At 37.7% G+C, this 26,498-nt stretch overlaps 1 protein-coding gene across 1 annotated transcript; it reads left to right on the top strand.

Annotated features, from left to right (window-relative positions):
• Positions 1-238: 238 nt before the first annotated feature.
• On the top strand, positions 239-26,498 carry LOC309958306 (calcium-activated chloride channel regulator 4-like; the record flags this gene model as incomplete). The annotated part of the gene is made up of 14 exons (XM_082834064.1): positions 239-403; positions 3,340-3,480; positions 3,621-3,768; positions 7,103-7,211; positions 8,978-9,155; positions 9,504-9,722; positions 11,766-11,993; positions 15,425-15,602; positions 16,879-16,985; positions 19,765-19,980; positions 20,560-20,827; positions 24,325-24,495; positions 25,441-25,677; positions 26,101-26,498. The coding sequence occupies exons 1-14, from the start codon at positions 245-247 to the stop codon at positions 26,496-26,498; spliced, it is 2,757 nt and encodes a 918-aa protein (XP_082690190.1). The 5' UTR covers positions 239-244.

Below are 26,498 nucleotides of genomic sequence, written 5' to 3'. Positions count from 1 at the left end.
TTTTATTAAAATATCTGAACTCTTCTATGATTCAGATCATTTTTACAATAATATACAATAAAACGATTGTGTAAACTGAAGCCAAATATTTTCCCACATATGTAACTTTGACCTTTATACAGTCAATGTTGCATAATCAGCCAACGTTGACAATGTTTAAGAGTATATATATATAGAGAGAGATTAAAGGTGACAGAAAAGCTTCTTGAACAACATTGGGGCTGGGAACAACTCAAGAGGAACAATGGGGTTATTCAGAAGTTTTGTCTTCTTCTTGGCCCTATACCTGCTGCAGGGGTCCAATACTTCCCTTGTTCGGCTGGATAACAATGGCTATGAGGGCATTATCATTGCTATAGACCCTGCTGTGCCAGAAGATGAAACACTAATTCAACAGATAAAGGTAAGAAAGAAATGGGATTTCTTCTGTTTGAACTGATGAGAAAAAATATATAGTAGTTAATAATTGCAATGGAAACTTCTCAGCATTCTAGGAAGTTTAAAAGCAGCATGGTGAAGCAAAAAACAATGCTGCAATGGGCAGTGGAAATTGAAGGTTCTAGACAGCATTCTACCCTGTCTCACCATAAGACCAAAGACAAGGCATGGGGTCTCCCTGATCCTCAGTTTCTTAATCTGTAAATTAGCAACTGGATTTATCTGTTCTTTTTTTTTGGATGAAAGTTTACTTTTATTTCAGATATACTATAACGTTTTCTGAATATTTAGCATATTTCCAGGCCTACATACAACTCATTAATGTCTCTCAAACACAGTTTGCAGGGTGGTCCTCAGCACACAACTTCACTGCAGTACATCTTTACTGCTTAAATTCAGCCTCAGAAAATGTCTGGAGTACAGGGAGTGTTTATAGTCCCTGTGCCATTTATTTTGACAAACACAATCTCATTTCACACTGCAGGAGGGAAAGAAAAGGGGATCAAAGAAAGAGAATCTTTGCTTTGGAGGAAAGAAAAGGGGATCAAAGAAAGAGAATCTTTGTTTTAAGTCTGTTGCTATCAAATGTTACGAACCGAAAAGGGAAAATTACCTCCCATCCTTCTGGTGAGAAGCAGCATCAGGGTGAACTGAACTGGGAAGACAATCACTTGGACTTGTCTGTTCTTTAAACAGTTATTTATTGAATGCTTGCTTATGGCATGCCAGGAGAGAGAGCAGTGAAATTTTTTAAAGCTCCTGATCTCCTGCAGTATATATCCTTTTCAGATGATATAGGTAATAAAAACATGTCAACATAGAGCAGGCCGACGGTAGTAAGTTGCTATGCAGTACAATAAATCAGCAAAGGGGGATAGGCAGTGTTGGTGGGACTGGGGTAGGGAGAGAATGTGGGTTACTGTTTCATGCAGGGTAGTCAGGGAAGGTCTCACTGTTGATGTTACATCGGGGCGGAGGCCTGGAAGAGCCAGTTGAAAACCTAGGGGAGGGAACAGCAGGTGCAGTGGCTTGGAGGTGACAGCATGTCTGATGTGGCCAAGGAAACAACTGTGAATGAGCAGGAAGAAGGGTGGGGGAGAGCTGAAGGTGGAGAGGTAGCAGGGCCCAGACCATCAGAAAGATTTGGGCTATTACTCTGAGTGAAATCAGAATCCATAGAAGAGAAGAGGTGTGTTCTCTTGTGCTTGTTCTGGAGTCACTCTGTCGGCAGTTTGAGGAAACACTGTAGAGGGCTTTCCTTTGTCCCTTCATCCTGTATAAGCTCTGTTGCAGCATAGAGGTACAGAGGGACACTGGGTCGGAAGCTGTTGCAAGTGAGAAGTGCTGGTGACTTGGAACAGGGATATTGTGGTAGAGATCATTAATGTGGTGTGATTCTGAACATGTTCTTTGTCTGTGAGGTTATCATAAGCAAATTTGCTGACGGTTTAGTTGTGTGGGGTAGGGGAGGGGAGGAGGTAAAAATAGAAGTCACAGAAGGCTTCAAGGGTGAGAAGTAATGTTGAATAGAAGCAGGGATATTGTGGTAGAGATCATTACTGTGGTGTGATTCTGGACAAATTCTAAGAGTGTCATAGAGAAATTTGTTGATAGGTGTGTGGAGTAGAGGAGGGGTGGAGGGAAAGTAGGAGACAAAAAAAACTTCAGCGGTTTTGGCCTGAACACTTGGAAAAATATAATTATCATCAATTGAGAAGTAACCTCCAACCTACTTTGGGAGCTCTCTGAAGCCCTTTTCCTAACAAGAGCTGGTCATCTGGGTCTCAGTCCTCTGCACTCTGGCTTCTGGCTGATCCCTGCCCTGAGCCTCGTCAGTTTAATGATCTCTTCAATACACTAAGAGCACACTAGACCATCTTCCAGAGAACAGGAAAGAATGTCCTGAAATTCCTGAAGAAGAATAATTTTATTGTGGTCTTATGTTAGGTCAGGAAGAATTGAGAGGAGGATCTACTTTGACATAAACAATACTGTAGACTGTGGTGTTGCCAGCAACATGAAGAGGTTGACACCGTCATCCAGCACCCGGTATTCCTCAGTTATTCAGTGGATTTGATCATGCAGAATAGATGACCAATGAACATTTAATCCATCTATTTACTCCACTAGATAATAAGCTCTTTGGAGGAACAATTTCTCTCATTAATCATAACATTTTGGGGTTCAGGATACTAAACAATATAAGGTGATATTATTTTCAGCCTGATGGCAGAGCAAGAAGCTCTGCCTATGATCAAAAAGCTCTGCCTCTCCTATGAATTTTTCCACTACTCCACTCGCTGTGCTCCCAACCCAGCTGCCTCTGCTGGGAGGTGGGAATATAGTGAAAATCTCTTCTATGGGCCATCACCATGAACTGTTTTCCTCAGCTTGCATCAGGTAAGGCTGTTCCCTACTAGGAATTATAATAGTAATGATATCAGTGAGTTTTATGACTGCCTATATGTAGTTTATAACTAATTTCATGTTTGTGGCAACCTTAAAGATAGGTTGTAATAGTATATTAATGAGACAAGGAGACTGAGATTCAAAGCAGTCATATAAACTAGCCAAGGTCTAAGCCAGAGTATTAAGCTAGTATTGGAACCAAGTCTAGATGCTTCCTTTGTCATATTAAACAATTCCTTGTAATGCCAAACGTAAGTATTTGACTTTTGATGTAGGATTATAGAAGACTGAAAGCTGTTAAATGTGCAGAATTAAGCCACAGTTTTGGATTGACAGGTGACAGATTTCAAATTTTGAATCAGAAACCCTACTCACCAGTCAGTTGCTTTTTGTATTAATGACTAAAGGTGAGAATTGCCTGTGATGAATGCCTGTTCGTTTAGTCTTCTCTACCTTGGCCATCCTCACTTCTCTTTTTTCTTATAATAATAGGACATGGTGACTGCAGCATCTACTTATCTGTTTGAAGCCACAGAAAAAAGATTTTTTTTCAAAAATGTATCAATATTAATTCCAGAGAATTGGAAGAACATCATTCAGTACAAGAGGCCAAAGCATGAAAGTTACAAACATGTAAGACTCAAAAAGTGTCTCTTAAAAATATTTTCTCTGCTGCTTGTCAATTTTGACCTAAATTAATCATTTCAGAGTTTTTCACACAAATGTTATCATTCTTATTCTGACGTTGTAAACACCTTTTTAAACATTTTCAGGCTGATGTTTTAGTCTCACCACCTACCCTCCCAGGTAGAGATGAACCATATACCAAGCAGTTCACAGGCTGTGAAGAAAAAGGAGAATACATTCACTTCACCCCTGACTTTGTACTTGGAAAAAAACAAAATGAATTTGGACCATCAGGTAGGAATTTTGGTTGAAACAAATGTTTTGCCATGATTCCAACATGCAGCTTTATATCCATGTTCAGTATACAAGCCTTGGAGCCAGAGTCCCTAGGGTCAAATCCTGACTCCCCTACAGCTATGGGTGACCTTGGCAAGCAACCCAGCCTCTCTGTGCTTATTTCCTAAAAAATGGTGAGTAGAGGAGCTCCTATCTTATAGAAATGTTGGGAATATTAAACTAGATCATCCTTGTAATTGTACTCAGTATGGCCTCTACAGAAATTTGAACATGGGATGGCCATAGTAAATGTTTTGCTTTAGGAACACTTTTTAGGTTTTAATTTTTCAGTTCTCCACTGCTGGATATTAATCAATCACCTGCCACCTCCATGGAAGGCAGATTCGTGGCAAGCTGAAAAGGGCCAAGATGACAGTTCCTGGCCAAGAGAAAACGCTCACAGGCTGTTAGTTGCTGATACTATTATTCAATCCATTCTTTGAACCAGATGAACTTGTCTATAAGTGATCGTTTTTACCTATGAAAATGGCAATTTCATCTGGTTCAATCTAAGAGTTAAGATCATTGTTTCAAATGAACTAAAGCACAATATTTTTCAGACGAAAACGAAAATTATTGTCAAAGGAGAGTCCAACTCATACGTCACTACTCAATGAAAGTCTTCCTGAATCTGCACAACCCAGAACCACTTCTTCCTCTTCCACTGCCCCTTCAGCGAACATTCATTAAGTCTCTTATCTCTGTCAAACAGTCACCTAGTCATGGTCCTCAGCATTGCCTGGACCCAATCCTAAAAGCTCCATCATCCTATCCCATCCCAATCTTACCTCTCCCCCATACCTTAGTCTGACCATGTTTGTTGTACTTGCCACCTCTAATCCTTTGTGCCCTTCTAGATATACTTTCTTTTCTACCTGACATATCCAGCAAAGTCAGTCATGTCAGCTACAAGTATAAAGAGCACAACTCCCTCACCACTCTTATCCTTATGTTTTATTCAACTTGCCAATTGCCTGTACTGAATTTCCAGTCATTTTTTTTGACTCTTGTTAATATGTTTCCAAGACTGTGAAAAGAAATTATAAACCTAATTGGTATATTTTAAAAAAACACATTCTCCAAGCTCAGTGAAGTCCTCAAATCTACTCAACAATGATTGGACTTGCCTTCTCTCCTCTCGCTTTCTCATTCCCCATAGCAGCTGTTCTAAACTTCTACCACTTTTCTTAAGATCACTAGCCAGTGTTTTACACCTCATGAGTTAACGGATGCCTTGATTGAGAAAATAGAGGTCCCTTCCTTCTTCCTTTCTACTCCCAAACTCATGTCCACCTTCATTTTCCTCCACTTCCACCTGTCTTAGAAGAGGAAGATTTTCTTCAGTGTCTAAAGCCAATGTCCCTACCGGAGTTCTTATTCTTTTCCCATACCCCTCACCTCAGCCCTTATCCCATAACTGACAGTTTCCCCCCTTCCTTCTTAGACAAGTGTTTCTGCCATAATGTGATACATGTGTTTGTGGGAAAACTCACATTCTGCAAAACAATGCCTTAAAAACAACAAGGCTTTTGGGGGGAAATAAGATGAAGAAGAAACTCCTCAAAATATATGTATTTGTAATAAAAATGATAACAAAAACAATAGGTCCCTGGAAAGATCTTTTGGACCATCCAAGCAGCAGTTCAGTGTGGCTGCAAGCTGCCTCCACAGAAGATATTTAAAGTACAGAGACACACAGACACATAGACACACACACACAGAGAAATGCTGTTGGAAGTGAGAACAGGGCTAGTAGGAACTGAGACAATGATTGAGATAGGAATGGAATTCTAAGTCAGAGGTGTTGCTTTTTTAATAAAAATTATATATAATTAAGATGTACACCATGATGATTTGCTATACATGTACATAGTGAAATGATTACTACAGTTGAGCTAATTAACATATCATCTCCTCACATAGTTACCTTTTTGTATGTGTGGTCAGATCACCTGAATTCTCTTCTTTCAGCAAACTGAGGAGGGCATGGGAGCCAGGCAACCAGTCATAAGCTGAAAAGAAAGCCAGTCTGAGAGTGGACTCTTCTAAAAAAAGGAACCACAGGTTCAGGCAGATTTAAATTTTCTTAAAATTCACCAAATTCCAAGCACTGTAGCTGATATGAGAGCTTTTTCCTCCCACACTGAAGGATGTGTATAATTCATGTTCACTCATCTGGCCCCATTTGCCTAGGAACCTAAAAACAGTGTTTTAAACTTTAATGTGTAGAGGAATAATTTAGGGATCTTGTTAATAAGCAGATTCTGAGTCAATAGGTCTAGAGTAGATGCAAGATTCTGCATTTCTTGTCAGCTCCCATGTGATGCTGACACTGCTGGTGCAAGGAACACATTTTGAGTAGCAATGACTTAAAGAAGAAACATGACTTCTTCATAATACTGACAGTGTCCTCTGATTTTCAGATCTCACGAGGTAATCTGAATTGGAGAAACACACATTGTAGTGGACCAGACTATATTTCCAACTTCTACTTCTCCATATCTATTTCTGCTGAAGTTTTTCCTAATATTGCTAAAACAAAAAATGTACTTATTTTTTCATCCTGCATTTCAAGGATGAAATTCTTTATTCTTCTATTCACCCTGAAATTCTTAGGGAAGAAAAATTTTAATTCTGACTCCCTCTCTCTAACCTTATCCTAGTCAAGGATTATATCTTACTCATATGTATATTTCCTAGAATCTAGTATAGTGCTGAATATATATAATTGAAAATAATGTTTTCATTTCATTAATGCTTATATGTGCTAAGTACTATAAATTAATCACCTTATTTAGACACCCGCCCAAATTATATTTTGTCTATAGCAGTGTTTTTCAATCTTTTTCTTTCATTATCAATCTCCTACGGAGCATATATAGACATTTTTAAACTAATTGTACCTTCGTGAAATTTTAATACCACAGATGTGTTATATGTATGTTTATGTTGTTGGTAGGAGTGAGTTTTGTAGAGCCAAAAACCACTGTAATATCTAAGACATTTTGCCCCCCAAGAACCAAAACTCAAAGTTCAATCTGTTCTGCCCATGGCATACACATAATAAATGTTTCGTTGACTTAACAAATGTGGAATAAAAAATAATATGCTAAAAACTATATAATTAATAAAATGAAATGTAATTCAGTATTCTTTTTATAAGCAAAAATATAAATGTTAGCAGTTATTCAAAGCCTAAAATTTCTGGATTTTAAAAAATTTTCTTAAAATATATGAGGGATGGATTATGTCACTTGAAATATAATCATGTATTTGAAATATTTTCCCACAGGTAGACTGTTTGTTCATGAGTGGGCCCATCTCCGCTGGGGAGTGTTTGATGAGTACAATGATGATGAGCCTTTCTACAGCGCTAACACAAAGAAAATTGAAGCAACAAGGCATGACTATTTAAACTGTCTTAAATTACTGCAGGCAGTAACTTCTCATTTTCCTTTGACTGATTTCTTTCAAAAGCCTTTCTTTCATTTTTGTCCCAATGCAGGTAACAGATACGATATCACAAAACAGTGCTTTTTGGTTTTTTAAGAAAATGTATCTCAAAGAAGCTGATTGTCCATTTATTTATTTATTCATTTAAAAAACTTATTTATTTATTTGATTGTGCTGGGTCTTAGTTGCAGCAGGCGGGCTCCTTAGCTGCATCTTGCTGGCTCCTTAGTTGTGGCATGCAAACTCTTAGCTGTGGCATGCATATGGGATCTAGTTACCTGACAAGGGTTGGAACCCAGGGCCCCTGCATTGGGAGCACAGAGTCTTAACCACTGTGCCACCAGGGAAGTCCTGAAGCTGGTTGTTCATTTAAAATACACATAACTTCAAGAGCATTTGGTAGTCAAGTTGACATATTTTTATACCTCTCTACCATAGCTGCCAGAACTCATTTTTGCTGAAGTGAGTGCTCTCTGTAAAGGGTTGTACTATGTGCTAGGAGGTCAAAATTATTTACTCTACAAAAGAATGAAAAAAATAAGTAGTGGTAAATGCGGCTGAGTAGGAAATCAACCAGCTTCAAAGAGCCAAACAGAAATTTCCTGGGATTTATAACGTTCATGTTAAAATACAAATCTAACATCACAGTTAATAATGGACAATCCTCTTGATTCTGAGATCAAGAGAGCAGAATGGGTGGGGTAATCAATGTAAAATTGGGCATCATCAGCTTAATCAATCTTAGATGCCCTGCTGGGGGAGGGGACTTATAAAAAATGTACAGATTTCAGAGTAGGTCCTTCCTCAGCACCATAGTACCAAGTTTTAGGATGAGTATTTTAAAGACTATTATGTGATTACATTTGTTTATATCATATTCCCCTAAATTTCTAAGTCTGTGCATACTATTCATCATGGTTGTTAACATAGATAACACCATTATGTTTGCTGAGTTTTGGGGCAATAGAGGCACAGACATATTTAGAAGACTCCCTGAATTACTAAATAAAATCTAGTCTTTGCTTTTTAAATTTGAACTGGAATATACTGAAAAGATCAGCTACATTTCACATTCCAGCATATTTGTTACAATCACTACCACTTATGGCAAATTCCATGCAATAAAACATATGTCTAAAATCCCTCTACTATTCTTTACTGTCCTTGGCAGTATCCCAGTCTTTCCTTCTAGCCACATTTCACTTTGGATAAAAATATTCCTTGAATAATCAAAATACTTGTAGCTATGCGACATTTCATTCTCTTGAGGATAATTTCTTTGAATAAGAAATACACAAACAGCCTTAGGCTAAAGTGGTACCAAGAGTAAATGATTTCATAAGATGCCTTTTCCAGATGCCTGCAGTGCATTTACCATCACAAGGGTACTAGGAGAGATGTTTGGAAAAGGGGAGCCTACAGCCACTAGTATAAGCAGGAGAGCAGGAGATTTAATTCCAGAAGAGAACTCACCCTTTGCATAGACTGGAGATCCTACTTAAAATTTCCCTCAAAAATTTCTTGAAAAACAGATAAGTGCTCTGGTAGGAACCCTGAAACTTTGCTGTCAAAATAGGATGTATGTGGTATTCAAATAAGAATAAAAACCTTGATAAAGATCATTATTGAAAACCTTGATAAGAAAACCACTTAAGGTTTTATAAAAATTTTAATGATTAGGTTGCCTCAAAGACTAACTGTCACACATTTTCAGGTGTTCCACAGGCATTACTGGTATAAACAGAGTGTATAAGTGTCAAGGAAACAGCTGTGTAACTAAGAGATGCAAAATTGATTCCAAGACAAAACTGTATGAAAAAGATTGTCAGTTCTTCCCTAATAAATATCAAACTGAAAAGACATCCATAATGTTTATGCAAGGTATTGATTCTGTAAGTATACCAATCATTACTTCAGACTGTATATTTATAATCAGAGGACTTGTTATCATGTTTATAAAATATCTGTTCAGGGATTAGATGTATTATTATAGAGCTCTTCGAACATTGGCTGGCACATAGTAAGCACTCATCTAGTGTCACCTATTATTATTATTATTATTGAAAATCTGCCTTACTATTATATGTTTCCTCCCTGAATTATATTTCATTCAATAAACAACATTTTTAGAGAAGAGGTTTTTAATACTTTTCAGATTTGTAGTTGAGTTTTTAAATGCATCATATAAAAAAATAAATTCATCATATATAAAATTTCTTTTCATTTTGTTAACCTTTTAGGTCGCTGAATTCTGTAATTACAAAACCCATAACCTTGAAGCTCCAAGCCTACAAAACAAAATGTGCGATTTCAGAAGCACATGGGAGGTGATCAGCAGTTCTGAGGATTTTAGAAACACAGTGGTTATGGTGGCACCACCCCCTCCGCCTGTCTTCTCATTGCTAAAGATCAGTGAAAGAATTGTGTGCTTAGTCCTTGATAAGTCTGGAAGCATGGCTGTAAGTTCATGCACCCATTTTTCCTGGATGTAGGGACAGGGCAGTGACTGAATGCTTAAGGACACTCTGACTGCTACCTGCACCTGGATTCTTCTAAACTGCATGGTGGCATAAGTACCATCACTTCCTGTGATCTTGACCTCAAGAGGGGCAATGAACATTATAATGAAAGAGAAGGATGGCAATAGAGTTAGAAGGACCTAATCCAAGAAACTGTTTTTTTCCAGAAAATGGAGAGTTTATGGAGGAGGACTTTTAGGTCCTTTAGTAAAGCTTTCGTTAGAAGATCAGAACTAGAGACTGAAATATGTAAAAGTTTCCTAACCTTGATCCCTCTATCTACTGTAAATACTTGACAGGAATGAGGAGAGAGTGAAAGATCAACCAGGAGAATTCTTAACATGGCTTTATTTTATTTGCATCACCTATATGAATGACCTCCTTATGCTCAAAGACACAGACAAAAAGCATCACCATAAAGAAGATAGGACCAGATTCAGCCATTCATTCCTTCTACCCTCATTAAGTGAATGGTACTAGGCTTTAGGAATAGAGATCCATATCCTTGAACAGTTCATAGTTGAAGAGACAAAATTCTCTCTCTTCCGCATCATGAGTTAACTCATACTTACCTTACCCTTCAAAATTTGATGTAGGTACCCACTTTGTCCAGGACATGGGCCAGTCTTCCAGGCTGGGCTAAGGGTCCTTCAGCAGATCTTCCACAATTACCTGTACAAACCTCTTTTACTATATATTATATTGAAATTACACATTTCTCTCCTACTATACTGTGAACTGCTCTAGGGCTTGAAATCATGTTCTCTAGGAACCAGGCTCCCTAGGACTTGAAGCAGTCTTATTCATCTTTGTATCCCTTTTGTCTAGAATAGGGTTTATCACATGTAGGCACTCAATAAATAATTGTTGAAATGAATGGACTACAAATGAGCAGATGTAATGTGATAAGGTACCCAGAAGGATGGCACATTTGAGGCAGAACAGAGCATGCTGAAGATCAGGAATAATGTATTCAACAAATGGGGGTTGGGTGGTAGTGGAAAGGGCAGAGGATGATACAGCTGGGTGAAATAATCCACAATAGCACAGGGTTTCCGAAAGAGCATCAGAGTGGTAGATACCAGCACACAGAAGTGTTCTAGGAAGTGTCGCTGGGGAGAGATGAGGTTCTTAATTGGAAGAAGATGAGCAGCCTCCCCTAGACAGGGTGCAGGCAGAGCCACGTTTAAAGATAAAGCAAAGTGGTAGAGAAAACCTGCTAAGATGGGGATGTAGAAAAAGTTCTTCACCATGATTTGGTTCCGTGGAGTTCAGAGGGAAATTTGGGCATGTGTTAGGAAGAAGTACCACAGGTCAATTGGTATTGAGGGACTGAAAAAAGACAAACGCATGGAAAGGTATATATCCTGGGTATTCACCTAGGAAATAAGGATATGAGTCCTAACGGGTTACCAAAGAACCAATTCCAGTTAATGCCTAGTGGAAATGTGGTGGGGAGAGGTTAGGAGCAGAAGAGGAAATGGGTGGGGTAGGAATGGGGTCTCTCAGAATTTAGAGTAAGTTTCATCTTTTGGGTAGTCTGGTGGCCAGTGGATGGAGAGATTTGTTTCTAGCTGGAGTCCATGATAGTCTGGTTTGAAACTGTGGGACCTGGGGAGGAGTTTCATCTTGATACAACTGGAACAGAGGATCCCAGGAGTAATTAAGCAGTCTCTAAGATGTCATCACCCCCCCAGTTCCAGCCCAACGCCCACCCTACTCTACACCTCTAATTTAGGTTCTTAGAAGCCAAGAATCAGCTCTGGTTAAAAGCCTGGGTTCCTTACTATACTATATATATGTATTACATAATAAAACTGTATTTTTTAATTTTATCAATTGAAAAAATGTTTTCTTTTATAACATCAACTACTATTGACATAAAATCTTTAAAAACAAATTCTATTCACTCATTTTATGTGATCTGCTATTATTTTCCAGTCAAAAATTACTTGGTTGTTTTTCCTAACCTTTTTTATTCAGGGTTCTAATCGCCTAAATCGAATGAATCAAGCAGCAAAACATTTCCTGCTTCAGACCGTTGAAAATGGATCCTGGGTGGGGATGGTGCACTTTGACAATACTGCCTACATCAAAAGTAATCTAATCCAAATAATAAGCAGCAATGAAAGAAGACAGCTCTTGGAGAGTTTACCTACAGCTGCTGGTGGAGGAACTTCCATCTGCAGCGGAATTAAATCAGGATTTCAGGTGAAAATTGTACTTCAAATATAGTTTGTTTATTATTAGGACATTTTTATGTTAAGTGCTGCTTCACATACTTGCTCCCTAATTTTAACATAACTAATTCTAAGAAGCATAGAACTAATCACATAGAAAAAATCACTTGTCCATATTTTAATGGATCAGTAAATCAATGAGTAAAGTAATGGGTAAATAAATGACCATTAAAATTCCACTGGAGTATAAGCCCAATGAGGTCAGAGACTTTGTCTTATTACCATGCAGTAGTCAATGCTCAATTAATGTTAATTAAATAAATAAGAGTTCTTGAGCAGCAAGAGTCATCAAATTTTAAGGCAAAGAAGAAAGTCAGATGGTATGATTCCACTTCAGGCCAATCTTCATTTTAGTTTCTGTGACGTTCAGTTAGGGAAACTAATGTTTATCTGTCAAAGTTCCAGATGTAGCAGGAACTGTTAGTCATACTTAGGGTAAGGAATACTGGTCAGAACATGAGTTTTGACATCAGAGTACTGGCTCTGCTACTTACAAGCCATGTGATCTAGGCAAAGTTTTCAGTCTCTTTGGATTCTCAATGCCTTATCTATAAAATACAGAAAATAAGAATGCCTATCTCATAGGATTATTATGAGCAAAATGATACATGTTCATACTTAGAACAATATTTATTATATTACATAGTGAACATATAATTCACAATAATTATTATTATGAACCTTATTTTTATACAAATGGTCATCTTGAACTCACAATTAATATCATTTGTGTCATTTTCCTGCTTAGAAATCCTGTCCCCTCACAGTCTATAAAATTAAGTCTGAATTTCTCAGTCTGATGTTATTTAAAAGCTTCTCAGCCTCTGATAAACCTGCCCTCACCTCTCTTGCCAGTATTTTCTCAGTTCTCCCTTCCCAATGCTCTATGCTCCAACCAACTTACTGTACACATTGTTCTCCAAGCCCACTATGTACTAACAGTCTCCATATATTTGCCCATGTAATTCCTCTGCCTAAAGTGCTTCTTTTCCATCTTTGCATGTTAAAATTGTACCAATTCTTCAAAATCCTTGCTCCTTTATGTAGCTTTTCCTGCTACTCCCAACTCTATTGAATATCCCTCTTTTATAAATAGAATAGCATTTTTAGCATAGCTTTCTACCACGAAGTCTGGGTTCAAACTCCAATGATCACTTATCAGCTTTCTGACCCTAAGCCTGACACTTCACCTCACTAGCCTTCAATTACCTCATCAATAGGGTAATGAAAGCTAGCACGTAGGGTTGTTCATGTTTAATTTATTCAACATATTGTAGGGAGCAGGGAGTAAACATAACATATTTTAATTAATTCAACACATATTTATTTATGTAAGAAGCAAATCTTGCATGTTAATTCAGTGGGGAACAGATAATACATAGATAAATCAATCAATTAATTTATTTTAAAAACAATAATTGAAGGTTGTGGAGATAGTGTTGTGAAGGGACCAAACAAAGGTAATGTGATTAAGTAACAGGGAAAAGAGGAGCACAGCCTACTTTAGGTAGAGAGGCCATTGAGGCGCTTTCTGAAGTGTGATGGTTAAGCTAAGATTTGAAAGATGAGAAGGAGCCAGTGGTTCAGGCGGAAAGAAAAGGGCAAAGTCCCTTGGGAAAGAGGTGAAAAAAACTAAATTATTCTAAGAAATGATAGAAGCTATTGGCACTGGAATTTGGCAAATGAAGGGGTATGAAATATGACTGCCAGGTAGACAATGGTTAGATCCTTCAAACCCTCAAAAAATATGAGGTTTGTATTTTAAACACAACAGAAGGCTTTCAAGTGTCAGAGACTGATAATTAATTCATGTTTTAGGAAGATGACTGGTTGCCTGATTTAAAATAAAATGTAGGGAGTAAGAGTGGTAGTAGGGTAGTAATCTAGGGACAGGTTGGGAGTTTGGAGTTGGATTAAATTACACAATGTGTAAAACACATTTAACACTTAGCAAATTTCAGTAAATGGTAGCACTATTATATTGTTTCTCTTTACTGAATATATTAGTTGTGTATTTGTCACTCTTCTCTATATTTCCTCAGCTTATCACCCAAATCTCAATAAATATCTTTAAATTTAATTCTTTCCATGAATGCAAAAAACCATGTAGTTCCTGCTGAATCCCCAGGAACCAGTACAGTGAATAAACTAATACAAGAAAGGGAGATGTGAAGGACAGAGAACCATGCTTAATGTCTGAATCTTCATTTGTTCTCGACTGTGTAGGGGGAATGTGGTGGGGATGCTGTATAAATGCTATAATGTATCAACGCATTTCCTATATTTTAGTTTGGTTCCTGCATATCACGCCATATTTCACATATATTATAAAACGTACATAATAGTCATTCTTTGCCTCAAAACATGCAAAATTTGAAATGAGACTGGTCACTTTGTCCCCTGACACCAGCATTATTAAGAATTTCTACATTCTTAGAAGAGCTAAAAGAATCTTGAAGTTATTTTTCCTGTTATTTTTCCGACTCTATTTATTAAGGAAATTTTATGTCTTGAATCTAGTAATTAAAAAAATTGGAACGTGAAAAAAAAAAAGAATTTCTACATTCTAAACCCTCCTTTGTAAATCTACACACACCTCCACTGCAAGTTCATGAAAGCCACTGATAACCTGTCATTTTTTCCCTCTTGGACTGGACTCAATTTCTCAAAATGGTGTGTCAAGAAGCCATTACCAACAAAGCTGTCAAAGATGAAATACGGTTGCTATCCTGAGATAAATTCTCTTTATCCTTTCTTACAGGTGTCTAGATTCAAAACTCTCAGTTGGTTCAAGCCACAAATAGAACACAATCTCAATAAGTCATGTATTCTCTTACACCACCAATATGCTTAGTTTTGTGCTTGTGACTATGAGAGGTAAAATCAAAATTATATAACAAGATCTCTAACCTTGACCTGCTTAGAACTTTCCGTATCTTTTCTTTATAAGCATACTGAGGGTTCCCTAATTTGGAGTCATTAACTTTTTTAAAATGTTGAGGTAAACTCTTAATGCATCTAGCTGCATATACAACAGACTTTATACACCGAAGCCTGTCAGAGGATATGCTGGTCAAAGAAAACAGAAGAATATTTAATGCCACATTCTGCCATTATATTTTTGGTGTCTACTTGTCCTGAGTTCCCCAGACTGAGATGTCATAGTCATTTAACCCAAGCAGGATTTTCCACACCCCTGCTCCCACACAAACTTCATCTGAGCAAACGTTCCCTACAGCAGGTGGACAGAAAAATAAAGTCATGTTTAAGTTCCCCTAGCAGTTGTTGACTGCAGATCCTATGATTTTAAAAAAGAAGCTATCTCCTCTTTTCTGCACACTTTATTTTCTATGTCCATTTGATCTAGGAACACCTGTAATAATGCTCTGATTATATTTGTAGGTAATTGGAAATAATTACTCCCAAATAGATGGATCTGAAATAGTGCTGCTGACTGATGGGGAGGATAGCTCTGCAAACACCTGTATTGATGAAGTGAAACAAAGTGGGGCCATAATTCACTTTATTGCTCTGGGACCAAATGCCGATCAAGCAGTCATAGAGATGAGCAATGTAACAGGTAAAATATGACATACATTCTAGTCCTTTGATAACAATGCATAAATGTAGAGGCTGACAATTCGACAACTTCTCTTAAGCTCCTGCTGTGCAGGTGCTGTGCTAGGAGCCTGGGACCAGATTAACTCTGGTTTAACACCAGACCTGATCTCAAGGTGCTCACAGTCATGCTGGCAGGAGAGACAAAAGTAGTAATCAGATAGCATAATCAGATAACATTCTTCCATAACAGGAGACATACATAGGAGTCAAGCACTATGTGGACAGAGGGAGCCATTGATTTTCCCAGGGTTGAACAGAGTCAGGGAAAGAAGGCATGAGAGACAAGGTGACATTGGAGCTGGACATTTATCAAGTTGTTTGCTTTCTCTGGAAGAAAAAGTGATGAGAGGGAAAAAAATCATGTTGGGATGACAATGCAAGCCACATTGAGGGACAGTGGGAAATACATGAGACCAGAGTCTAGACTGGAGGTTAAGGAATAGCTCAGGCTGTATAAATATAATAACAGGTTTCTGATTAAATATACAATAGCTATTATCTTAGATACAGAGACATGTAATGAAAATGGACTACATGTTTTCAGTGTCTTCTTAAACATAGTAGAGAACACAATTTATAACGTTATGAATATCAATTATTGCACTGAATTGACCTCTAAGGCTACCAAACATATACTTGCTGTTTAATGCTTAATTGTACAAACTCCCATCATTTCAAAGTACTTTTACGGCCATTGTAAAATATTTCTGTCCCAAGTATTCCCCCCAAAGTAGTGCCTTTTTTGGACTTGTCTCTATTGTTTACCATTTTTTTTAATCTCCTCATTGCCAACTATTGTCAGAATATCTCAATATGAAAGTTCTTTAACTTTTCTAATATTCTGATTCTGATCCACTCTGGCTGGAAAACTTGAAAGCTTACATTGTTAGAACTGTATCTTAAATGATAATTAAAGTGAATAATTCTCCTAAAAGGTTATGTGAACTCTGTGAGCTTTAGTACATGAAATTGTAACATTTTTCATATTCTTTGATTATTTCATGCATTTAAGCCAGGAAGATTTCTATAAGTGGGGTTTAAAGGTAGCTTACCTCCCAGTTATGACATTTTTAAGTTAACATTTCAGAGTTAAGCATTACACCTATCTGATTTTGGTCTATTTTAACAATACAAACTGACACTATGGCTTTGTTTACCCGATATCTAATTAATCACTAAAATGTGAAAATATTTATTTTCTGGAAAGCAACCGATTTAATGTATTTACACCTTAGGAGGAAAACATTTTTATGCTTCAGATGAAGCCCAGAACAATGGCCTCATTGATGCTTTCGCGGCCCTTGCATCAGGAAACACCGATGCCTCCCAGCAATCTCTTCAGGTCAGAGTTCCCAGTCCTTGGGTTTTTATGTCTGCGTTTAGCCATAACCAAGACAAATAATTTGGTTGTTATAAGTTTTGAGTTCTATATCTTTCTCAAATAAAATTTTAATTAAAAAAATCAATCTGAAATAGAAATTATCCTTTAGATATGACCAAATTAAGTGTTGAAGTATTGAAATAGCAGGTGTATTTTTTTTCCTTTTCCCATGGGGTTTGGTCAAGGGATAACATCAAAACCTAATGCTGTTAAATTTTCCACCAAAAATAGACTTTGTCTAATAGTATAGCATCCGTTTTTATATGAATGCATTAAAAATACCTCATGGGCTTCCCTGGTGGCACAGTGTTTTAGAGTCCGCCTGCTGATGCAGGGGATGCAGGTTCGTGCCCGGGTCTGGGAAGATCCCACATGCCGCGGAGCGGCTGGGCCCGTGAGCCATGGCCGCTGGGCCTGCGCGCCTGGAGCCTGTGCTCCACAACGGGAGAGGCCACAACAGTGAGAGGCCTGCGTACTGCAAAAAAAAAAAAAACCAAAAAAACAAAAAAAACCCTCATGCTTCCAAGATTTACCCAACCTTCACTGCTATGAAATATATTTAATTTAGATAAATGAACTCAAGAATGTGGATTGGAAATGGAAGGATTATATCTTGGAAATAAATTTGTCAGGAGAAAGAGAGTGAATAATCAGAGCATATCTACAAGTCTAGGGCTTCTCTTACCTCTTAAAGCACTTTTTTCACTGTCTTTTTATGTTATTCACCTCTCTTCTCTTTGTTTGCCTCAACTCTGCTTCTCTTCTGTGTTTCAATAACACCACCGTTTTCTGTTACTTACATTTAAAAACTTGGAATAAATTGATTCTTCTTTGTTCATGCCTCATGAAAAATGTTAACAGAGCCTGTTTACTTCAAAATATAATTTACAAAATTCTGTTTCTCTCCACATCCATTCCCACTAAGTCTATATCATGTCACTTTACGCCAAGTCATCCATCTACCATCTTCCAATTCACCTCATTGCCTACTTTAAAACTTGACATATTCATCTAAACCTATTTTCCTCTACTCTCCAACAATGAGGAGGACAGAAGTATAGGATGTAAGGTTAGGATAATATTGCAGATTGGTTTGGAGATCTGGTTTGCAGTTCAGCCTGAACCCAAATTAAGAACAGGTCTGATATCTAGCTTGGCAGTGTACAAAAAATAAACTGAAGGAGAATAAAGCTCATTCCTGAGGGTTTCAGTCTTGTTGACAGAGAATGATGACACAATTGTCTAAAATTGACAAATAATGTGAGAGAACTAATTTTGAGGATATCATTTTATGCTTGTTCTGTGTGGATGATGGTATATCAGAGTGGAATATACCAAAAGAACTTTAAAATATAAGAGCAGAAATTGGGAAATCAGCTGCAAATGAGACATTTGCATGCAGGAGGTGCTCAAAGTTTGGGGGATGGACTTTTTAAACAGTATGAAAGGGGGAGGAGTAAAGTTTTGTTCCCCTCACTTGAAATGCCTATAGGTTCTTAAATAGAGAAATAACAAAAAGAAAACAAATTTTTGAACGGTTAATCTGGATTGACATACATGATGGGTAAATCTTGGGAGAAAATAGTGACAAGGTAGAGGTATGTTATCTGAGTGGATGGAAACTTGGATTTGGATGGTGGAGCTGGAATACAGAGAAAAGTTTGCATCCCTCTCTTTAATTAGTTATTTTGCCATACTACTACTATGTAGGCAAGGTCTAATAACTTTCCTAGACTTTCCTGATGGGGAGGCTTAAAAAGTTATTTACATTCAAATTTAACTCAATAATATTTGTCCTCTCAAAGACATGTCCATTTAACATAGGATTAAGATATTTGTCATGGCCATTGTGTTTCAATGGTAGAATTCATATCCTTCTATCAGCGTTGGTGTGAAGGTATCTGCGGTTTAGGACTGTGATGGAGTAGAAGTGACATTTCCCATCATTCCTGAAATGACATATCTGAAGGAAGTACCTTCTTGGTCAGTGGATAAAGTTGGCTCTCCTTGACTGAGAGTTGTCCACAAAGACTTGAAAAACTTTCCTTTAAGCCCCTCTTAGAGAAAGGTCCTATCCGTCACTTCTTCTCTCCTCAGGATTTCAGACTTCATAGACATCAGTTTGCCCTCTTTCCACTCTTGTTGGGCATGATTACTGTCCAATGTTAATGCTCTATAGTGTGTGAAAAATTATTTCAAGATTTCACATCAGAAAAATATCCCTGTTTGTCTCATTATTTGCTAGTTCTGATTTTCTCTCTTGAACTCCACCACTTACTGTGTCTCCTCTACTCAAACACTCTAGCCACCAGCATTATTTTATTTTAGGTTATCAAGAAAATGGTAAACTGAGGGCAACACACACACACACACACACACACACACACACACACACACACACAGCTAATCTTCTCAGAGGTAGGTGTACCCTTTAATGCTAAATCCTAGGGTGGGTGTTTGCCAAGACAACTGGGAAAATAATAACAGGGCCATATCTCCAGCTGTAAACCCCATTCTCCTGCTCTAATGCTTTTATTATACCCTGTGCTGTCCTCAGTCCCTATATTTCCACACTTTCTGACTGACAACAGTCACATCCCAATCAGCTTTCAGAGAGATCACAAGCCTAAGGTGGTATGCCATATTTAAGTTTGTTCTCAGGGCAGAAATTTTAAAATATGTAAAAAAGCATAAAATTACCCTCTTCTCCAGTCATTAATTTTTTGATATATTTAAACAGCTTGAAAGTAAGGGATTAAAACTCAACAGTACTGACTGGATGAATGGCACTGTAATAATTGATAGCACTGTGGGAAAGGACACATTCTTTCTCATCACATGGAACCAACAGCTTCCCGTTATTTCTCTCTTGGATCCCACTGGAAACTCAGCGGGAAATTTCATAGTGGATTTACCTTCCAAAATGGCCTATCTCAGTATTCCAGGAACTACAAAGGTAAACAATTAACTTTTGGACTTCCTTGCAAATTTATTCTACAGGTGAAAATACATTGTTTAATATCATAAATATGGGTGCCAATACTTGTATCATTTCAAAATTAAGATAAAATAGAATGTACTTTCTATGCCTGTATGGTCCTGAAACTTTTGGTGATAGGAAAAAGAAAGAACTTACACATTAGGAGGAAGGAAGAGAAGGGAAAAAATTAGGTAGGCTAAGAATAACTTTGAGGAGGCAATGTAGTAAGAGTCTGTGCAGCTTGCTGTGTAGATAGCTACAGAGCCATTTCTTAGTACTACCAGATCATAAAATCTGTGGACTTTGAGATCAAGGCAAACTTTCCAAAGCTTATTTTTACAGAGATTTCATAAATTTTGGACATCAGGCATTACAATAGTCAGGATGTCCTATCCAAACTGCCTCAACTCTCATCATTTTACCCTCAAAACCCCCAAAATTCTCAAAACCCTGTTTATTCTGCAACACGCTTATACAATTTATTTTAGAGTTAGATAATGGAAACAGAAAATAACTTGCTCTTGGACACTTACTCCATTTCCATTGAATTTTTAGGTGGGTGTTTGGACTTACAGTCTTCAAGCAAATGCAGAAGGGGAGACATTAACTATAACAGTAAATTCTCGAGCGGCAAATTCTTCTGTGCCTCCAATCACAGTGAATGCTAAAATGAATAAAGATACAAACAGCTTCCCCAGCCCAATGATTGTTTATGCAGAAATTCTACAAGGGTATATACCCATTCTTGGAGCCAATGTGACTGCTTTCATTGAATCGAATACTGGGAAAACAGAAGTTTTGGAACTTTTGGATAATGGTGCAGGTAATTCACAGGTTTCTCTGAACAAGCCTATATTTTCATAACTCAGGATATGTTATGTCCCTGCGGCAGTGTGGGGCAGAGGGATAGGCACCAGAAGAATTGATGCAGATTTTGGATGAACAGCTGGACCAGCATGAAATTCTATCCAGGTAACATCTACAGAGTGATTTGCAAGTGTCTTACACATGGTAAACACTCAATGAATTTTATTTACTGTCATTGTTTGTCATCTAGACAACCAATGTTTACCAACAGATAGGAAAGTCTCATTGGAGAGATTGAGGACTGAATCAAGAATTCTTAATAAGTGTTTCTAAGGGGCATACAATCAAGAAAGGCTGGTGAGAGACAGTGAAACTCAAGCAGTAGTATGAAATTAAGTAGAATTTGGGCCCTTGGCAGGGAGAGGGTGACAGGCAAGAGTAATTCGCAACAGCTAGATAAAAGTTCACATATACTCTCAGGAACTGAGGCACAAGGGAAGGTAGATCTGCCATAACAGAGGAGGGAACATCACTGGAGCATCATCAGATACCAGATCTGACTGGGAGAAAACAAAATAGAGTGTTGGTCATGCTCTATCTCCTTGGTCTATGTGGGTGAGTGGTACTTAAAGACCTTTTTCCCAGACTCTGAATTATTCTGGGAACTGAAACTTCTTTTGACAGATCATTTAGTAAAGAAATTACCACATCAGTAAACTTCTAAATTGTCAGAATTTTCTATCAACTTATTTTCAGTGTAATTAAATCAGTCAATTTATAATCCTACCATCAACTAGAGTTGGCCCTGTGAAAAATCTAGAAGGCAAAATTGTTCCCTGGTTCACCTCAGTGTCTTCATCTAATATGATAATATTTTCCTAAACTGTCCAGTGACTCTTTCCTTTTCCCCAACCCCTTCCATGCTACATTAAAACTCGTGTATCTTGTTTCATTTCTCAGATAAAACCCAATGACTACTTAACTAATTTGGGACACCTTTACCTAAGAAGGTATTGGTGATTAACAATGACTTAGAGCAGGGGTTCTCAAACTTCAGCATGAAAGGGAATCACCTGAAGGGCTTGTTAAAACAGAATACGAATGTTGGAGCCTTCCCTAGGAGTGCAAATTAAGAAATTTGCATTCCTAATATGATCCAGAGAAATGCAGATGCTGTTGGTCCAAGGACCTCATTTTAAGAACCTCTCTCCTAGAGTCACAACCTCCCTGAGAAATGTGTTTGCAATTTAACAAATAACTCTAGTACCGGTGATATGAAGAAATATCCTTATGATACAGTATTCCTGAGCTCCCCCAAATGTTTGTTCTAATAATAGATGGATTTTCCACTGTTAGACCAGAAAGTTAATGGATCATAGTGTAAGAGGTAAGGATTAAAAATAAAAAGGAGAGCCTAGAGATAAACCCACGCACATATGGTCACCTTATCGTTGACAAAGGAGGCAAGAATATACAATGGAGAAAGGACAGCCTCTTCAATAAGTGGTGCTGGGAAAACTGGACAGCTCCATGATAAAGAATGAAATTAGAATACTTCCTAACACCATATACAAAAATAAACTCAAAATGTATTAAAGACCTAAGTGTAAGGCCAGACACTATAAAACTCTTAGAGGAAAACATAGGCAGAACATTCTATGACATAAGTCACAACAAGATCCTTTTTGACCCACCTCCTAGAGTAATGGAAATAAAAACAAAACTAAACAAATGAGATCTACTGAAACTTAAAAGCTTTTGCACAGCAAAGGAAACCATAAACAAGATGAAAAGATAACCCTCAGAATGGGAGAAAATATTTGCAAACGAAGCAACTGACAAAGGATTAATCTCCAAAATTATACAAGCAGCTCATGCAGCTCAATATCAAAAAAACCAAACAACCCAATCCAAAAATGGGTGGAAGACCTAAATAGACATTTCTCCAAAGAAGATATACAGATTGCCAACAAACACATGAAAGGATACTCAACATCACTAATCGTTAGAGAAATGCAAATCAAAACCACAATGAGGTATCACCTCACACTGGTCAGAATGGCCATCAAAAAATCTACAAACAGGGCTTCCCAGGTGGCGCAGTGGTTGAGAGTCCGCCTGCTGATGCGGGAGCCGCAGGTTCGTGCCCCGGTCTGGGAGGATCCCACGTGCCGTGGGGCGGGTGGGCTCGTGGGCCATGGCCGCTGGGCCTGCGTGTCCGGAGCCTGTGCTCCGCAACGGGAGAGGCCACAGCAGTGAGAGGCCCGCATACCACAAAAAAAAAAAAAAAAAAAAAAAACTACAAACAATAAATGCTGGAGAGAGTGTGGAGAAAAGAGAACCCTCTTGCACTGTTGGTGGGAATGTAAATTGATACAGCCACTATGGAGAACAGTATGGGGGTTCCTTAAAAAACTAAAAATAGAACCACCACATGACCCAGCAATTCCACTACTGGGCATATACCCTGAGAAAACCATAATTCAAAAGGACACATGCACCCCAACATTCTTTGCAGCACTATTTACAATAGCCAGGACATGGAAGCAACCTAAGTGTCCATCGACAGATGAATGGATAAAGAAGATGTGGCACATATATACAATGGAATATTACTCAGCCATAAAAAGAAACGAAATTGAGTTATTTGTAGTGAGGTGGATGGACCTAGACTCTGTCATACAGAGTGAAGTAGGTCAGAAAGAGAAAAACAAATACCGTATGCTAACATATATATGGAATCTAAAGGGAAAATAATGGTTCTGAAAAACCTAGGGGTTAGGACAGGAATAAAGATGCAGATGTAGAGAATGGACTTGAGGGCACAGGCAGGGGGAAGTGTAAGCTGGGATGAAGTGAGAGAGTAGCATGGACATATATACACTACCAAATGTAAAATAGATAGCTAGTGGGAAGCAGTCGCATAGCACAGGGAGATCAAGTTGGTGCTTTGTGACCACCTAGAGGGGTGGGATAGGGAGGGTGGGAGGGACGCACAAGAGGGAAGGGATATCGGGATATACGTATTCATATAGCTGATTCACTTTTTTATATAGCGGAAACTAACACAACATTGTAAAGCAATTATACTCCAATAAAGATGTAAAAAAAACTTTTAAAATTAATAAATTAGCGAAGGAAATCTTGACATAAAAATAAAATAAAAATAAAAAGGAGTGTTTGAAGATAAGTCAAAATAGGTAATTTGTATGTGACTGGAGTGATAATTAAATCTTATGCAAAGACAATTTTTCTTTAGTGGGGATCCTTGTGTGTATACACACACACACACACACACACACACACACACACACACACAAAGTAACACAAGGATATCAATTCAACATGATACTAGTTGGCAGAGCAAAATGGAAATATTCCCCAAGGGGTCAATCACAGAATAGGGAGCCCAATCAAGGCAATATGCTTATAAAGGCCATATGCTTGGTTTAGAAAATGCATAAATTTCTTTTTCTTTACAGTAGTAATTTATTCTTTCACTTCTATAATAAGGTGCTGATTCTTTTAAGAATGATGGAGTCTACTCCAGATATTTTACAACTTATAAAGAAAATGGCAGATATAGCTTGAAAGTACGGGCTCATGGAGGAGAAAATGCTGTCATGCGAAACTTATGGCATCCACTGAATAGAGCTGCATATATACCAGGCTGGGTAGTGGATGGTGAGTACCTCATAATATTATTCAAGCCGTCACTGAAACCCAGTGACGGCTTGAATAATTGTGAGTTGATATGGTTAAGGCTGCAAATAGTTTACAACTTCAGAGTATAGCTTTTCCCATTTCTGGAATGAAGTTCTCAGTCATACTACAGTGTGCCTCCAAATTAACGTAAGGTTTGGTACAGTGTCTGGCATCTTGATAAATGTCACCCATTATTATATTAGTTTGGAGCATCTTACCTATATCAACAATAATATGCCACATTTTCAGTTCAGGATGAAGCAAACAGGCTAATGGGTTATGTACCTAAGTACAAACCAGTGGTAGAATTTATCCTTCCGATTACATATGCTGTTAAAAGATATGTGAGTAAACATTTATTTGGAAAGTTTTTACTGAGTCAAAAGGAAAAATGTGTAGAGGAAGGTGACGATAAGGATTAAAAATGCATTTTTGTTAGCTTTCCTTTGTTTTGTCACTTGTGACTTTTAGGGGCTTTCTGTTGGCAATTGGAATATAACCCGAAGTATTATTCCCTAACACTTGCAATGGGGAGGAAGTAAGGAACCTGGCACAAGTGGTTGGGAGGGAACCAGTAGTAATTTCCCCAGGTTTATTCCCATCTTGAAGATAATTTGAGAAATAAAGCATTTCCTTTTTTTTTAAGGCATATGTTGAATTATATAACAATATTCCCATTCAGGGCAGCCTTAATGCCAAAGCCATTTATTTATCCAGTTCTACCCTACAATATTCTGGTCAGGATACTAATGAAAGAATTCTTCCACCAATTGCATGCTTATGACTTTGTCACCAAAATTAGTAAAATGTAACTGTGTATATGGGAAAAAAAAGGGAAAGATGTGGGATAGGAAATACAATTTGTTGAGTTCTGAAAATATTAGTGCAGATTTGCCCATTAAATACCAGGACTTTTTAATGCAGGGAACATTAAAGGGAATCCACCAAGACCTGAAATTGATGAGAACACTCAGACAAACTTGGAGAGTTTCACCAGAACAGCATCTGGAGGTGCATTTGTGGTTTCAAACGTTCCAAGTCCTCCCTACTTGACTGACGTCTTCCCACCAAGTCAAATCACAGACCTTAAGGCCACATCAGATGAGGATGAGATCAGTCTAACATGGACAGCACCAGGAGATGATTTTGATGTTGGAAGAGGTAAGGACGAAGTGTCATGCAGTGTTGATTAAGTGAAAGTTGCTTGTTGCAAAAGTGAAAGTTGCTTTTTGCAAAAAAAACTTTGCAAAAAAGTTGCCTTTTGCAAAAGTTGCAAAAGGGTGTAAGGTTGTGTGAGAGGAAAACAATTTACAATTAATTGCTCAGCAAAGTATTAATTTTATAATCTCGTGTTTTGAATCATCAAATGTGACACATTTTAACCTGCTATCACTTTTCATAAAGAAGGTAGCATTTGGCAGAGTTTAAAAATCAGAATTCAGTTTTTATGGAAAAATAAATAAGGCTTTGGATATGAGTATAAGCTTGGCATGACTAAATGACATCTTTGAGGAGAATGAATAAAAAGAAATTTAATATGGTATGCTCTAGTTTCTAAACTATATGTAACATTTTTTTTCTTAGTTCAAAAGTATATCATAAGAATAAGCAGAAGTATCCTGGATCTAAGGGATAATTTTGATGATGCGCTGCAAGTAAACACTACTGATCTGTTACCAAATGAGGTCAACTCCAAGGAAAACTTTACATTCAAACCAGGAAATATCTCAGAAGAAAATGCAACCCACATATTCATTGCCATTCAAAGTGTGGATAAAAGCAATCTGACATCAAGGGTATCTAACATTGCACAAGTAGCTTTGTTTGTTCCTCCACCAGAGGACCCTAAGTCCGGACTCAGCATTTCTACTTTGGTGGTGTTAGTGGTTGGCACTGTGATAATTGTCAGTCTGATTTTGAGTATCACCATTTGTGTCTTAAGCAGGAAAAGAAATTCTAGCAGACCTAGAACAGGGTTTTAA

The sequence above is a fragment of the Leucopleurus acutus genome (genome assembly GCF_964270905.1).
Source record: "Leucopleurus acutus genome assembly, chromosome: 2".
NCBI classification, from domain to species: domain Eukaryota; kingdom Metazoa; phylum Chordata; class Mammalia; order Artiodactyla; family Delphinidae; genus Leucopleurus; species Leucopleurus acutus.
Note: the sequence above shows the minus strand (reverse complement) of the source record. Positions and strands in the feature narration are given on the sequence as shown.